We start from the raw sequence: 17953 nt of genomic DNA on the forward strand, positions 1-17953 counted from the left end.
TTGTGGCAGGATGAGTCATAGAGAGGGATGGATCACCTAGCGGAGAGACACATGGGGTCACATTATCCCCACTTTCAAAATCACTGCAGCTATAGATTAAGTATTCTTTACAGAGTAAATGATAGTCTTTTGAAAACACCCGGGCTACAACACTAAAAGTCAATTAAAATGATCTCTACCTACTGGACCCGTGGAGTTTAATCGACTCTTACGTTATTATTATCTTGGGACCAACAAAACGAATAATTCTAAATGATTGTTCTCCACGAGGAAGCAACGGATTTAAACACTCATTTTTTAGATTCTATTTTCTATGACATAAAGTGCGATATTTTATTCTATATCCGTTCCACATAACCTAAATTTAATGGCAGGAAATAGAGACTTGTTAAGCCAAATGGTATATTCTTTTCTACTGAATAATAATGGATGAAGCATGCCCGGTGCTTCTCAGCACCTATAGGTATAATTGCCGGGTTCTTTCCTGACAGGCATGGAGAGAATCAGAGGATGCCTTCAAAGCTGAGCCACCACCACAATGTGCCAGCCTGAACAATGGTTTTATGCACAGCTGTGATTTTGTTCTAGAGAAGCACAGATCAGATACCTTTCTGCAAAAAGCAAATGACAGCCTTAAGCAGTCAGTAAATATCTTTCTGGCAGGGTGGTCTCTGTGTGGTCCAGGGGTGTCTGCCATCTGGTGCCCCTTGGCCCAGCCCTTCAGAGAGACAGGGCCCTCATCACAGGCTCATAGAGCCATCAGCCCAACCCAGGTGCCGTTAGGGACCCATGTGCCCATTTGGATAGCACAATAAGCTGCTAAAAGGGAGAGGTAACTGAGGGTAGTCATTCATAATCCTGCCTCTCAACCCCCAGTCCTGGGATTCCCAGAGAAGGACAAGTCACTCCCCGTTGTCTAACGAATTCCCCACACTGTACTTCTCTTCCCAGAGCTTCCGCCCTCACCCCTTCCCTCCACCGACTCCTCGTCCCTGGGTTGACCAGGAGCGCTGCTCCCGTCTTCTCTGAGAACTTGCTTGTCTCACATTCTCTTTTTTTTTTTTTTTGAGACAGAGTCTCACTCTGTCGCCCTGGATAGAGTGCCGTGGCACCGTAGCTTACAGCAACCTCCAACTCCCCGGAAGCTGGAACTACAGGTGCCCGCCACAACACCTGGCTAGTTTTTCTATTTTTAGTAGAGACGGGGTCTGGCTCTTGCTCAGGCTGGTCTCTAACTTCTGAGCTGAAGCCATCCATCCACCTCGGCTTCCTAGAGTGTTGGGCCTACAGGCGTGAGCCACCAAGCCTGGCCTTTCTCATGTCCTTGGCCATCAGATATTTGACTCTAAAGGACATACATTCTTTTGTGGCTTTCCGTCTGTGCCCACCCCCCCCCCCCCCACCGTGGGCTCAGAGGGAAGGAGGGCGGTTTTCTCCCGGACCCTCCTCTGCTTTCCTGCTAATCTCTAACTTCTGGACCGCTCATCCTCCCTACCCTGGGAGAGTATTTTCTCCCTCCTCCTCAAAACTTGCCATGAGCTGAGGAGAGTCAAGCCTGCCATGGTGATTCCTGCTGATTTTGCACACCCATTCTTGGCTGTACCAACCTCAAAGGCCTGCACCCAAGGCTCCCCTTTAATTATTTCCCTCCTGGGCTACCCTGGAATTTGTCACCAACTAGAAACATTCTACCCCAGAACTCTTGGCTTCTAACAACCCAGATTTTGTGGAATTTTCTTCCTTCCTGCTTGTTACGCTACATTGTTTTCAAGACCTAGTCTGAGGGCCTCCAGGCCTTCCTTGGGCACATGGTTCTTCCATGTGCCCCCTTGTGCCTCCCCATCCAGATTAGCCCCCAAGGATGAAAACTTGACCTGGCATCTACCTGGGAACCTCAACATCCTTGCCACCCTGGCCTTTCTACTGTCCAGTCCAGTGAAACCCCACTTCTGCGGCAGTGCTGCAATCTCTCTTCCAGTCCTTACTCCACGTTTCCTCTTGACAATACTCTTCAACCCATTTCTTCACCTTCAGTAGGTAATTTTGCTTCTTCATCCAGAAAATTCAGCCATTCGTTGTGATTTTTTCACTCCCTTGTGTACAGTGGTGAGGAGGGCCACGTTTTCTTGTTCAGTCTGGGAGGAGGACGCATCCTTCCCGCTGTTGACACCCACTCCTGCACCTGTGGATTCCCCCGGCATCATCATTTTCCTCTCCCTGGAGGTCCTTCTCCTGGGCCAACACACACAGCAATTTCCCTCTACAAATCGCAGAGCTTCCCGGCGGTCACCGTCGCTGCATCTTCTGGTAGCCACCTCTCCTTGTCTGCTTCTCTCCTTATTCTAATTGCCAAGACCTGCTCCGTGTTCTCACCTCTTGTCCGCTTCTCTGTCATCCACGGCTAACACTCTCATCCTGCTATTGGAGTTATCAGTGTACCTTCCATTGCCACATCCAGAGGAAACTGGTCCTTTGCTCGCTGGACGTCACTGCAGCCCTGGCAATGTGGACCATCCGCTTTCTCCAAAGCTTCCTTTTCTTTAACCCCCATGACCATCTTCTATTTGTTCTCTTCTTCTTTTTTTTTTTTTTTTGTAGAGACAGAGTTTCACTTTATCGCCCTGGGTAGAGTGCCGTGGCCTCACACAGCTCACAGAAACCTCCAACTCCTGGGCTTACGCGATTCTCTTGCTTCAGCCTCCCGAGCAGCTGGGACTACAGGCACCCACCACAACGCCCGGCTATTTTTTTGTTGCAGTTTGGCCGGGGCTGGGTTTGAACCCGCCACCCTCGGTATATGGGGCCGGCGCCCTGCTCACTGATATTTGTTCTCTTCTTAATGCCTCAATGATTCCTTTTAAAAAACAGCCTTCAAAATACCCAAATCTGTTCAAATCTGTCCCTTAGCCACCCAAACTAGAAAATTTGGAGTCATACTTCGATGTCTCCCTTTCCGACTTAGCATTCAATGAAGAGAAGGGCCCAGTGGTTTTACCCCTGACTTTTTTTGAATGCTCTCCTGTTCCCAGTACGCTGTCCTAACTTAAGGCCTCACTATCTCCTACCGGAGCTATTAGTATCGTTTCCTATTGCTGTCCTCCCAACCCCACCTCCAAAACCCCACTGACGTGTGGCTCTTTTGCCCCATCCACAAGGCGGGTGAGCGCTTTTACACCGGCACACACGACTCCGCGTAATCTGGCCGCACCGCCTCTCCAGCATCATTTCTTCTGCTCTCCGGCTTGCACTGGACACTCCTGGTGCTGAACCCCAACTCTGCTTTCCTTTCCTTTGCTCGTGTCCTCGTCTGGTCTGTGTCCAGCTGACACCGTTTCTGTGAACCTGCCTTCCCAAGCTCCCCTCTGCATGGCGGGCTGCTCCCCATCTTCACAGAGAGACAGTCTGTGTTTACATCCATTGCTTAGTGGTGACTGTGAAACAATCTGTCCGTGTGGTTGTGCCCATCCCCCATTAGACTAATCAGTTCTTCAGGGTGAATCTATTCCTGTCAGTTTTCTCAATAAGAAATCTTACACCTAAAACGCGGTTGTAAGCACTTGATAAAAAACCTGACTGTGGCTATCATTTACTTCACTTTAATAGAAATCAATTTTTTTTTCTTTGAGATGGGGTCTTGCTCTGTCACCCAGGCTAGTGTGGGGTGGTGTTATTGTATAAAGGTATGACAGTTAAGTTCGGAAACTCATGCCAGAAAAAGTGCTACGCACCTCATTGCTGAATATCACTAGGGTCACCTTTGAGGGACTCCCCTTGGGAAGCTATGCCCTGGTGCCTAGTCCACCCTTCACAGCAGTTTTGGAACTTTTTTCTGAAATGGCTGTAACAGCTGTCATTGTATGAGACCTGACAACATTTGCGAACTCCACACCCCTCCTGGCTGAACATCCCTGTGTTGACCAGATGGCCAAGGGAGGACTTCAAAGGTGGCTGTAGTGATATTCAGTCATGAAATATATAGCACTTATTCTAGGATGAGTTCACAGACTTAATTGTCAGACCTGATAGCTCCCTGCCACCTCAAAGATTCCTGGGCTCACGTGATCTTCCTGCCTCAGGCCCTGAGTAGCTGGAATTACAGGCGCACACCACCACACGCAGCTAATAGAAGTGAATTTTGTAGCAAGTGAAAAGGAATGCTTACTTGTACTGGATGTTGGCTTCCTGTAAGAAGGCTAACAGGGCTCGAGAACCATTCTGGGGAATGTGGACATCAGTAACTGTTCCCTCTGATACACGGGAGACACTGCTGGGCCGCCACAGGTCCACCTGCAGTGCAGGAACCAACCCGTCATTCATACTCAGTGTAGGCGGGGAGAAATCTATGTCACAATGTTAATTAAACACACCATCTCGCTTCCACTCAGCAACACCGGACAGTTTTGGATGAGACTCGATGGTTGTATCATCAGGATAAAAGTCCTCTTTGATTTTGAATTTGGGCTTCAAAGTATAGCATATCCATAGAGAATTAGATCATCGTTTACAAGTAATCATTTGAAGATCAATAGTGCGAAGGTAAAAATGAGACAAAATAGGTTTAAGTTTGATATTGTTCTAAAATGATTTCATATGCAAATATTAGAGTAAGTATAACAAAGAAAGATATAAATTAGCCTGCAACCTTCCATGCAAGCAACTTGTGGTAGCTGGAACAGCTTTTGGTAACTTTTATCTTATTTTTTAAAAATTCAAAATATTACAGAGGTTCAAATGTTTTTGTTACACGGATAGGTTTTGCAATACTGGAGTCAGGGCTTTAGGTGTGCCCATCACCTAAATAGTATTTGTTGTACCCATTAGGGAAGTTTTTACCCGTTCCCTTCTCCCTCCCTCATTCCAGATTTTCAACAGTTTTACCCACTTTACCTTAGCGCCCATTGCCTAGATCTAACTTTCTGCAACCACACCAGCATCTATTATTTTTTGACTTTTTATCAATAGCCATTCTGGCAAGGGTAAGGTACCTCGCTGTGGTTTTAACTTGCATTTTCCTGAGGATTATTGACATTGAACATTTTTCACATGTTCATTGACCATTGTCTATCTTCTTTTGAAAAACTTCTATTTAAGTCTTTCCCCACTTTTTATTTTATTTTATTTATTTTTGAGACATGGTCTCACTCTGTCAGTCTGGGTAGAGAGCTGTAGTGTCATAGCTTACAGCAATCTCATATGCTTGGATGCAAGAGATCCTCTTACCTCAGCCTCCAGAGTAGCTGGGACTACAGGTACCTGCCACAATGCCTGGCTGGTTTTTCTATTTTTAGTAGAGATGGGGGTCTCACTCTTTCTCAGGCTGGTCTCTAACTCCTGTGCTCAGGCGATCTACCTGCCTTGGCCTCCCAGAGTGGGGTGGCATTACAGGTGTGATCCACTGTGCCCAGCCCTTTTGCCCATTTTTTAACGGGGTTGTTTTGTGTTTTTTTTTCTGATTTGTTTGAGTGCTTTGCAGATTCTTCATATTAATCTTTTATTGGATGTATAGTTGGTGAATACTTTTTCCCATTCTGTAAGCCGTCTGTTGATTATTTCCTTAGCCATGCAGAAGCCTTTTCATTTAATCAAGTCTCATTTATTTTTGTTGTGCTATAATCACCTTTGGGGTCTTAGACATAAATTCTTTGCCTAAGCTGACATCTAGAAGAATTTTCACTGTATGTCCCTCTAGAACTTTTATGGTTTCATGTCTTACATTTAAATCTTTTTTCCATCTTGAATTAATTTTTGTGAATGGTGAGAAGTAGGGGTCCCATTTTATTCTTCTGCATGTGGATATCCAGTTTTTTCAGCACCATGTATTGAATACAGATTCTTTTCTCCAAGGTATGTTGCAATCTGCTTTGTAGAAGATCAGTTGCTTATCAATAGACGGTTCTGTATCATTGGTCAAGGTCTCTATTAGAGACCATGCAAAAATAGAGACCTTGACCATGCAAAATAGAGACCTTTTGGTTACAATACCCTTGCAGTATAGTTTGAAGTCTGGTAATATGCTTCTTCCAGTTTTGTTCAATTTGCTTAAGATTGCTTTTTCTATTTAGGCTCCTTTTTGGTTCCTAGCTAAGCATAGTATTATTTTTTCCAGATCTGTGAAATATGACTTTGCTATTTTGATGGGAATTGTGTTGAATTGCTTTTGGTAACTTTATTTTTATTTACATTTATTTATTTTTATTTTATTTTATTTATTTATTTTGAGACAGAGTCTCACTATGTCACCCTTGGTAGAGTGCTGTGTTGTCACCGCTCACAGCAACCTCAAACTCTTGGACTTAAGTGATTTTCTTGCCTCAGCTTCCCAAGTAGCTGGGACTACAGGCACCTACCACAATGCCCAGCTATTTTTTGTTTTAGTTGTTGTTTTAGCTGGCCCACGCTGATTTCAAACCCTCCAACCTCGGTGTTATGTGGCTGCACTGTAACCACTGTGCTATGGGCGCTGAGCCTGCTTTTGGTAACTTTAAATGACCATTTTCCAGGTGCTCCTCTCCCAGCACACACTTTTTTCCAATTTCTATTCAGCCTTCACATGTCAACACAAACATCCCTTTTTAGGCAGGACTTGGCCACTAGAGTAGGTCTCTTTGTCTTAGAGCAACTTGTGCTGCTTTCATGACTTAACATCTTGCCAGAATATAAGCTCTGGGAGGGCAAAGGGCTTGTGAGTTTGGCCACCCCCCCAAGTGCCTGGAATAGTGCCTCATGTACATCAGCCTCCCAATCCCTGTTTGTTGGCATGAGTGTAGGCTCCTCCCGTGTAGTAATCCAGTGCACACTCACTATGTGTTCAGTACTTCACAGGAAAGCAAGCGTCGCCTTACTGTAGTATCCTCCATGCCTCAGCCAGCGTTCCGCACTTGGTAGAGTTCTGCCTTCATCAAAAGCAGCACAAAACCCATTCAGGAGAGAGGAGAGAGAGCGCTATTTCTGCGGGAGCTTTGGGCAACATTTCCAATGTGGCGCATTTGTCTTTACAGTCCTGCCTCTGTCTCCCCTGCCTGCTTTGGGTCTCCTCTTCTGCATATTGAGTCCTGGTCCTGTTGCGGGGCCTGAACCTCTGCTCATCCCTTATTTGGTACAGTTTAGTTATCACTTTGGCATTAGTGTTTGCATCCTATTAGGGAACCCCAGAAGACCAAAAATACTTTGTGACTCAAGGAAATCAACCTCTAATGGTATAATTTAATCTGGAACAAGGTAGAAAGGCTTTTATTTGGGGCACAAAGAGTCTACCTGTTTATTTTCAAGCAACTGACTTTACTATCTTGCAAGGGCAAATCCGACTCAGCTAACATGCCAGTCCAACGATCATAGAAAAACAGAAGTGTAAGGCTGGAAGGGATGCTGAGAGGTCATTCAATCCATCTGTCAGCCCTTGGGCAAGGACACATCTAGGACTGTACCAAACGGTCCCCAGTAGATGTGTCTAAACCACGTCTTTTCTCCAAAGAGGAGAGTCGAGAGCATCTTAATTTAACTCATATTCACAATTAACATGATTTTCAGATATTTTTCTTAATCCCTTATACTGGAACACAGTGTGTGTGTGTGTGTGTGTGTGTGTGTGTGTGTGTGTGTGTGTGTATTCTGGCCTTTAGTGAGGGATAGCTGTAAGAATGTTGTTATAATAAATAAAGAATGTTGTTACCTTTCCCTTTTCCGTACACATTAGGTTTTCTAATCCTTTATAATCATCTTTGGGACTTTCCCCTAAATCCATTACACAGACAGATTTTTGACATTGAGGTAACAGTTTGCTGCCATCCTTTAATGCTAGTAGAGGTGAGGGAATTTTGCTGTATGCAGAGGGTAGAGACATACCTTCATATTATTTTAGATACCTCTACCAGAAATAACTACTACTCTGGAGATGAGTCTAAGTGCTGTTTTCTGGGGTACATGCTAAAATAAGAACCCTCATTCTGCAGAAGAGAGTAGCTTCCCCACAGCCAGGTTCAAAGGAACTTGCCCTGCATAAAGATGTGGAGAAGTCTTCTTAGGAAACTAACATTTCATCACAAAGCAGTGGGTCTAAAGGACAATGGACACAAAAGAATTCGCAAAATAAAGAATTGTATTTTGTTGTGATATTAGGAAACTAAATTGTGAATTATCAATTTTTCTCCAGTCATGTTTTGGGGGAAAGGGTGTTTGGATAAGTAGTCAGGTGGCAGGCAGGGGACAGGCTGGGTACAATGGCTCATGCCTATAATACCAGCACTCTGGGAGGCCAAGGCAGGTGGATTGTCTGAGCTCAGGAGTTTGAGAGCCTGAAGCAAAGTGAGACCGCATAACTACTAACAGTAGAAAACCTAGCCAGATGTGGTGGTGTGGATGGAAATGTGGGAGAACTGGGCTGAGTAGTAGAAGCAGAGTCCTCTTGAAGGATTTATTTAGATGGGAATTTATGAAGTATTTTAACAATTAGGGAATGCAGATTGTGAGGCTAGAGATAAAGATAGAAGATGTGGCCATCTCAGAGAGTATGTGTGTAGGGAGACCACTGTGTGTAGCAGGAGCCCCAGAAGTCTGTTGAACACAATAGCACAGGCCTTGGAAAATAGGACAATAATTGTCTTACTGAGGCCTGACCTTTCCCCCACAGAGAGCCTGTACAAAGGTCTCTAGGGAACGAATGGGAACAGTATAGGCAGCTGGCTCTCTGATAAGAGAAACAATCTCTTGGGGTTAGATAGGAGAAACAGTTTCTTTCTCCTCCCCTCTCCCTGTAGGTATGGTGTCAGCCTATCTGCCCCACAGGGACCCAGAGACTTAATTGCCTCCTGTAGAAACTGTGTGTGTGGTCAAACCTGCCAACTGCATTGACATCCTGCTTCTAAGTCCAGTTCTTTGTTCTCTAAATGACATTCTATTTTTTTAGTTTATAATTAGTATAAGGTAGAACAGTAAAGATTAAAAAGTTAGTAAAGTTAGTTAAAGAGTAGTTTAGTTGAAATTGCAAGTACCACAAAGAATGATAGTACAGGGTTTTCAGTTTCCGCTGTGATTATTCATTTGCTGAGTAATCATAATGTGTGTAATAAATACTGAGTTAACCCAGAGCATGGGGCCTTTGCTGTCTCTTGCATTGGTGGCGTTGGTCCTCTGGGCCCACTCTTTTTAAATTTAACTTTATTTCTTTGTCTTTATTTCTTTCATTCTCTCGTCTCTGCCAAGCACTGGGGATACCCACGGGTTGTGTGGGAGCTGGCCCCCTAAATGGTGGCACAAACTTGTAATCCCAGCTACTCAGGAGGCTGAGGCCAGAGGCTCTTCAAGCCTGAGAGTTTGAGGTTGCTGTGAGCTACGAGGGCACAACACTCTACCCAGAGTGATGGAGACTCTGTCTTAAAAAAAAAAAAGAAACCAAACAAACCACAGGGCATTTGTGTGACCATTTGAGACTTCTAAAGTATCTCCTACTTAAAAGCTATTGCTAATCTTTTCAATGCTACCTTGAGATAAGAAATAATTGTAGAAACATTTTTCTTTTTTTGAAACAGAATCTCACTCAATTGCCCTGGGTTTGAGGGCCATGGCGTCATAGCTCATAGCAGCCTCAAACTTTTTGGGTTGAAGCAATTTTCTTGCTTTAGCCTCCCAGGAGCTGGGACTATAGATGTCTGCCACAACACCTGCCTATTTTTAGAGACAGGGGTCTTATTCTTGTTCAGGCTGGTTTTGAACTCCTGAGCTCCAGCAATCTACCCACCTTGACCTCCCAGAGTGCTAGGATTATAGGCATGAGCCACAGTGCCCAGCCTTGTAGATACATTTTTAATGAATAAGAACACTCAGGTTCATAGAGGCTAAGTCACTTTTCCCAAGGATGCACAGGTGCAAAATGGCTGATGTGAGTACAGGGTATGCTTTACTCCAGTGCCCATAATTTATTGACCCAGTCAGTATATATCTTCAGGATGTTCTGAAAATACTCCCAAAGAATAAGCATCTTCCAACTTCCTGACTTTGAGTTTGAGGTGGACTTAGTCAGTAGGTCTCACACCCCTGTTTTTCTTATAATTTATTTATCCTATAAATTGATATGCAGATATTTCAAGGTTCCAATCTACCTACTGTGTATAGGTTCTTATCCATCATTTCCTCAGGGAAGGCAGATCACATCTGGATGAGGTGATGCTGGACCATAGCATAAGGAAAGTACCGATAGCCTCAAGAAATTTGCCAGCCATTGCAGGTCTGTGCTGCAAATAGCCACCTGCTATTCCATGGGTAAGGATGTTCCTTTGCAGAGCCTCTGGTTATCCCTATGTGTCCTTTTCTTATGTGATTACCAATAACATATATTCAGATCTATTTAAGAAGTGAGGGTGGTTTATGTCATGGCCAAGTGTATAGACTTTGAAATTTGACAGCCTTAGGCTAAAATTCCAGCTCTGGTAGCACCTCGTGTGATTTGGGGGAGGTTTTAACATTTCTGAGCTTTAGTCTCCTCATCTGTACTATGGAAAAAAAACAAAACAAAACAACTACCCACAGGATTTTTTGGAAGATCCATTGGAATAGTCAAAGTAAATCATATAATAGAGGGTCTGGCACATGGTAAGAGCTCAAAAAATAATAGCTATTTCTTATTATTGCTATTTGGAAAGTATATGAATAGAGAAATTAGAAGAAGTTAAGACAAAGTTCCACTTTGTATGGTTAAGGTGAATGCCTTTATTAGGCACATTAAAACCTAGATTTGGCTTTATGCATACGGGAGCAGGAAGCAATAACTAAACCAAGAATATGAACAAAGCAGGACAGTTTCCCAGCACAAAGGCAAGCAGTTGGGATTGGATTCTCTATAGTGGTAGTTAATTCCATGGGCTCTTGACTCTGTGGGATCAAAGTTAGGCTTCCATCTAGTATCTGTGTGATTTTGTGCAAGTTTCTTAGACTCTCTGGGCCTTGCTTCCTTTCTTGGTAAATGAAGATGATAGTTATATCTTTCTTATTGATCAATCTTTAATAATGTTGATGGTTATCATTTTTTAAATTTTTATTGAGATTTGAGAGATAATAGAAAATGTAGTGATTAAAAGCGTGAGTTCTAGGGGCAGGCCACTTGGGTCTGAATCCCACTGCTTCCACCTATTAGCTGTGTGACTATGGGAAATTTACTTTAGCTCTCTGCTTTTTCTTCAAATATATACTCTGAATTTGCTCTAGAAATTTACTTTAGCTCTCTCCTTTTTCTTCAAATATATACTCTAAAATTGCTCTAGAAATTCAGTTTCCTCACTTATAAAATAGGATTATGAATATTTTATAGTTTTTCATAGATTTGTTAAGCTTAAATGAGTTAATATACACAAAGTGTTTAAAATAGAGGCTGGTGACTTAGGGGCATTTATTAAATAATAAATCATTCAAATTAAACATAATTTCTTTGTAATTAAAAGAAGTCATAATTCAATCTGGCACTAATATGATGGCTTTTCTGGTTCTTGTGCTGTGCTCACCTACCGGCCTGCCCTACTTCTGAGAAGCACTCCACCTGTCTTTGGGCTCAGGGCTGAACACACACTTGGCTCAGGTGTCACCAGTGCCCTCCAGCAGCCTCGGGGTGAGTCCTATGTGGGGATTGGGAAGACACTTGAGGTGCTCCTTGGACCTGGTAACAGATGGCCTGCCTCCAAGCTGCCCAAAATAACACAGAAGAAAAGAGGAGAACTTTTCTGCTCTATATTTATTCTATTTTTTGGTTAGTTTAGAAAAGTGTTAGTTTGGCAGGGTACTTGTGCTACATCATAGGTTTCTAAGTACAAAAACTTGATCTTAAGTTTGTCATTAATCAGTATTTAACTTTCATAATCATATGAATTACATATTGGTACACACAAAATCTTAACACCCTGCAAAGTGTCCTCTTTTTTTTTAACTCTTAAAATTGTCTTTTTGGTCTGCATCCATTTAGCCTTCTCGGAACTTCTTTTAGGATCTTGGGCTGTCACAGCTTAGAAAGCTGCTCTGATGGCCAAGTTTAGGTCAAGTACCTCTGTTATCTGCTTAATGCAATCGTGTGTCATAGTCTGCAACTTTTAGTTATATCTCATTTGTATCAATAATTGTTATTTGAGTTTCCTGGAGTTGCCATAACAAATTGCAACAAACTGGATGGTTTAAAACTTTACCTAACAAATGCAATCGGTGTAACCTAATTCTTTGTACCCTCAATGAATCTCAAACAATAAATAATAATATATATATATAAAATAAAACAATAGAAATTTATTCTCTCAAAGTTCTGAAGACCAAATGTCCAAAATTAAGATATTGGCAGGGCGGGGCTCTCTCTACAGGCTCTAGGGGAGAATCCTTCCTTTTACTTCCTGGTGACTCTAGGGGTCCTGGGTTTGTAGTCACAGCACTCCATTTTCTGCCTTTATTTCCACCTGTTCTTCTCTTCTGTCTCTTACTAAGGATACTTGATACTTACCATTGGATATAGAGCAATCCAGTATGTTCTCATCTTGAGATCCTTAAGTACATTTGAAAAGACTCTCTTTCCAAGTTAGGTCACGTTCACATATTCCCATTACTACACGGACTACCTCTTGGGAGCCACATTTCAACCCATTACAATTGACATGTTAATATCCGTTTTCCCCATTAGAAGAGTAAAGACTGTGGGACTTCCCTGCTCCATTCTTAACACTGTATTCCCAGTGCTTAGAGTCATGGCTGGCACAAATAGGCACTAAATATTTTATAGATGGAATAAATTTATCTCTTTCCTTTTTCTTCAAATATCTACTCTAAAATTGCTCTAGAAATTCCTAATTCTAATTTCCCTCACTGAGAAATTGATATGGTGGTTTAGTCAAATTTTGTCCATTCATCCCATTTCTGAACGTAGTTGTGAATTTTATCACATTTAGGTTTAATCCTAAACTATGTTGCTTCTTAAGTCACAGTACCACATTCTTTTTTTTTTTTTTTTTTGTAGAGACAGAGTTTCACTTTATTGCTCTCGGTAGAGTGCCGTGGCATCACACAGCTCACAGCAACCTCCAACTCCTGGGCTTAGGCGATTCTCCTGCCTCAGCCTCCCGAGTAGCTGGGACTACAGGCGCCTGCCACAACACCTGGCTATTTTTTTTGTTGCAGTTTGGCCGGGGCTGGGTTTGAACCCGCCACCCTCGGCATATGGGGCCAGCGCCCTGCTCACTGAGCCACAGGCGCCGTCCCACAGTACCACATTCTTTCTGATGACTATAATGGCCACTTTGGTTGCATAGTTTTAAAGAAATGCTCATTTTTCACTGTATTATTTGTCCTTGGCTCTACTTATGACTTGTCAACATTTCAAATATCATTGCTTTGCTGGAAGGGAAACTTGGCCAGAAACTATGGTCTTCTGGGAACCAAAGACATTTGGTAGGCTGTTAAAATTCTGGGGCTAATTTTACTTAGCCCCATCCTTTCTCTAACCACAGAAGCAATTTGCGAGTTATCACTTTCCTAAAACCCTAGTAATTCCAACAGAAAGTTTCAGAAATTAGTCCCAGCTACTTGAGGGGCTGAGGCAGGATGATTGCTTGAACCCAGGAGTTTGAGGCCGCGGTGAGTTATGATTACTCCACTGCCCTAGTTTGGGCAACAGAATGAGTCTCTTGCCTACAGGACCCAAAGATTTAGGTAACTAAGGTTCTAGTTGTTTGCCATTACATAAAAACAGAAATATATCAACTAAAAAATAATTTGACATTATAATAATTATAAAATGTAGTGGGAGCCAAATGGTAGAATGAAAGTAGACCAGTCCAAATGAAAGCATTGCTTAAGAATGTAAATTTCAACAAAACAGCAATTAATGCTACTAGCCTGAGTACCAGTCATCAGGCAGCATGACTCCCACATTAGGTAAAAGTGGAAGGTCTGGTAAAACTGTTCGGGTACCCAAGTTTTTCCCCTAATGCTTTTCAAGTTCGAATGCCAATTGTTATAACTGGATCGTACTTCTCATTGATCAAAACAAAGCACACACGGAAATGATTCTTAACCTTTCCCTGAACTTCTTATTTGTACATTCACCAATCTAAAAGGATTGTTAAAGCCTGTTAAAGACTCTCAATACACACATATAGTCAAAAGAAAATGGTTCATTGACTTGTTGCAAAAAGGAGGACAAGAAAACATGGGAAACAATGGGCAATTTCAGTAAGAGGTGTAGAAAGAACTAATTATCAGATTTGGGCTTGCCTTAGGTGATTTGTGAAGGGTTTAGGGAATTGAGGTTTTTCTTTCAACTAAATGCTGTGAGGAGGGGAAATAATTCTATCATTTGATATTTTATACTAATAATTTTATCTAGAAGGCAGGAGAGACAGAGTGGGCCTAAAGCTGTAATTGATGAGCAGTGGTAGTCATTTCTATTAGCCAGAAAAGGAGTATGATTGATCTTTTTTTTTGGAATAGACAATATTTTTCTTTTCCCCTTGTCTGTGTTTAGACATGATCACAATGGTCTTGTTTTTTGTCTTATTTCATGGTGAACACAGAGTGTTCTTGTCTGATGTTGGTGTTCTATGAAATGGTTTAGATTCAACAGAAGAACACACCATGGTCCAGAGATAAAAGCCAGACGAGCTCCTGGGAGCACCAGGGTTCAGCTGTTATTGTCAGGCTGGCACTTCTGTTTTTCATGATAGTTACTAGTCTATTTAGGTCATCTGATAACTAATGGTATGATAGATGATGGATGGGAACTCTCAGCATTATCAGGCAAGGGTGGCTTGGGAGTACTTTTGGGGGTACACAGGTTGGGATTATGGAATAAGGATGTAGATCTGTGCTGGTCCACCCAGGGTAACTAGGAAGATAGTGACATCTGACCTTGGCACCATGCATCTTTCTGTAGTACTGATACACCACCTTTTTCATGTAATAGAGTCAATCCCACCCTAATTACTGCCGTCTAAATGTATATTAGAAGACTTCTAATAAAAGTCCTTGGGAAAAGGTCCTTGACTTCTACACTAGAGGCTCCAAGCACTTAGAAGCCACTTAGGAAATATATTAGATGAGAGAAATAACATTTCATTGTTTTGGTAGTTTCAAATAATTCCATACCTGGGAATCGAGTTACCATTGTCAGCCTGTCTCTGTAGTGAAATGGATGGAACTAATTGGAGACCACCTGGCACATTACCTAGAGACCCACAGATAATTATGTTCGAAGGCAAGAACCCCTGGGTCGCATCTCGTCTGGAAATAGTGATTTCATAGCCAGACATTGTGGCAGATGTCTGTAGTTCCAACTACTCGGAGGCTGAAACAAGAGAATTACTTGAGTCCAAGAGTTTGAGGTTGCTGTGAACTATGATGCCAAGGCACTCTACCTGGGGTGACAGAGTGAGACTGTCTGAAAACAAAACAAAACAACCAATAGAGATTTTCCTCTACCCTTTTTTGTGACTTATAATTTTAGCATTGATAATTTCATGACATCTGATTACTACATTCAGAAATGTTCCATTTGGTGTTCTCAACAAAAATTATGGTTATTATTATGAAAATTATTTAAAAATTATGGTTCTTTTCTGGGGTCTCATATTTGATAAAAATCACTTTAGATTTTGTTATGCACTTTCTCTCCCAGATGTTGCCCTAAGATTTTTTCTATGTATTAAACAAATAAATCAAACAAAACTCATGTTTGGTTTAGTTAAAAAAGCAAATCCCAGCTTTGGAAATAAGAGAAATGGTTTCTTCCTGGTTCTATCTAAACTTTGATATATCACATTTCAGAGCCTTAATTCTCTTAATTACAAATAGGGGGGTTAAACAAAATGATCCCCAAAGTACTCCTTAAATGCTACAATTATGAATAAACTACAAATGAGTTAATTACTAAATGAATCCAGGTGCCAAAATTTGAATTTCAGCTGTCCTATCCTCTTTCAGGCTGCTATCGTGTCCACACAGGTAGCCTTTATTTTTCACCTGTACCTTCTCTGATTGCAGAACTGAATTCTTTGCATGAACATTAGAGAGCAAGATAAACTTCAGTCTTTCATAAGGGGGATAAAGCAAGGAATTCATGTTGCATTCTTCATGGCAAACAATTTAAAATCCTTTCAATATTTTTATTCTGCCAAATCTTTCTGCTCTCTAACCTTTCTGGGATTTTCCTAGGGAACCTCACTTTCTTAACAAGTAGAGGAGTTCTCCTCATCATGTGAAACCTTGGCTTAGAGTACCAAGGCCTGAAGAGTTTTATTCTGTCTTAAGGAAGTTCATACAGGTCTTTTCCAAATAAAGTGGGTCTCCTATGTGGTTATGTCACAATAGAACAATGATTTGGTTGATGAAAAGACATCAAGAAAGACCTTTCCACTGTGTGAGAACATGGCCAGAAGGTGCCGTCTGTGAACCAGACATCAAGTCCTCACCATACACCAAATCTGTTGGTGTCTTGGTCTTGGATTTCCCAGCTTCTGGAACTATATAGGTTCTTGCAACTTGAACTGAAGGAAATGGATTTGGAAAGGGTCTGGATGACAGACCATTTTGTTGGGAAGAGCAAGATGGCAGACCAGAAGGATCATTCAGCTGAGCTCTCCTAGTATGACTGGGGAAAAAGAGACAGTCCAGCCATACCTGGCATGGGGACCTTACCCAGAGTCATAATTCAGGGAGCACAGTGAGGTAGTGGTGAGCGTGGGATCTGGAGTGAAGGAAATCTGATACATTAGGCAAGTGATTGCAACCTGTCAGGATAGGCTACCCCCCCAACTCCCTCCACGGAGGTTCAGTATGGGAGGAAGCCTTTCAGGAGTTTTTGGTTTTGGGGGGAAGCTTCTTGTTGAATGAAAAGCTTGGAAGAGAGGGTGGACTTGAACAGTGTACAGAAAACAGATTTGAATACTGGTTAGAGTGGATTTGCCATCAGTTTGGTGGCTGGTAAGATAGACATACTGGGAAGGTCTTGGTGGCCAGGGAGTTGCCATTGTGGGAAGGTCATGAGAAGGTCTTAGCAGGGGCCTAAAGCACGGGTGCCACCTGCTGGGATCAAAACTCAATTCTTAGGACAGGTTGAGGTACTCTTGCATCTAATGGGAACTGGAGTCAGGGGGCACTGTAAGACCTGCCTCTGAAGGATTCCAGAGAGCTTTAAGATCCCAACTCAGCAGGGTCTGAATGCTGAAGAAACAATTAGGTGATCACTGAGGGCAACTAAGTTAGGAATAAGAACCACAGAGGTTGCTGGTTGTGTTCTCGATCTTCTAAAAAAGCCACAGTGTCACCTGGTGTCCTGGTGACATATTACAACATATATATTCTGGTTAAAGTTGGTCTCTTCCACTATATATAAATTTTTAAAAGTATTTTTTAAATTTTTCTTTATTTTTTACTTTTCTATATTGCTGAGATTGCTACAGTTTTTGGCTATTTGAGCTTTTTTTGATTTGGTTTTGTTGTGTTTTGTTTTTGCTAATTTATTTGGTTGGTTCAATTCCTAACTTCCATATTCACTTTCATCAAGAGAAAGGACTCCTGTATTTTTGGTCATGAGGAAGAGTTTGGCTAAGCTAAGGGTGGTAAGGAGATCCTGATTTTGAGGAACCCACCCAGCGCAGCCCCTCAATATTCTTGAATTACAGATATGGCATTAACACTGTTGCAATCAATACCATTTCTTCTATCACTCTCATTCTCTCTTCCTGTCCTTGTTGTGTCTTATTCTTCTTTTCTGTCATCTCCCTTCCTTTTTTTATCTTTTTCTTTTATTTTTCTCTTTCCTTCATTTTCATCTTTCTTTCTTTTTCTCTTGATTCTCCCTGCTTGCCCATTACCCTTCTCTTCCTTTTGACTTAAGCTCTGGGACAAGGTAATTTGAAGCAAAGAAGGAAGCAAGAAGAAAAATGGAGGACAAGGAGATGAACAAGTAGAAAGAACACATGAGGAGGAACCAACAGAA

At 42.1% G+C, this 17953-nt stretch overlaps 1 protein-coding gene across 1 annotated transcript in view; it reads right to left on the minus strand.

The window, feature by feature from the left end:
• Positions 1-17953, minus strand: part of CPA6 (carboxypeptidase A6) — a 274666-nt gene that overhangs the window by 76544 nt on the left and 180169 nt on the right. The window contains exon 3 of the mRNA XM_053559427.1: positions 4163-4287. Coding sequence (XP_053415402.1) covers positions 4163-4287 — 125 coding nt within the window. The remainder of the gene's footprint in view (positions 1-4162; positions 4288-17953) is intronic.

Source organism: Nycticebus coucang, chromosome 13, assembly GCF_027406575.1.
Source record: "Nycticebus coucang isolate mNycCou1 chromosome 13, mNycCou1.pri, whole genome shotgun sequence".
NCBI lineage: Eukaryota > Metazoa > Chordata > Mammalia > Primates > Lorisidae > Nycticebus > Nycticebus coucang.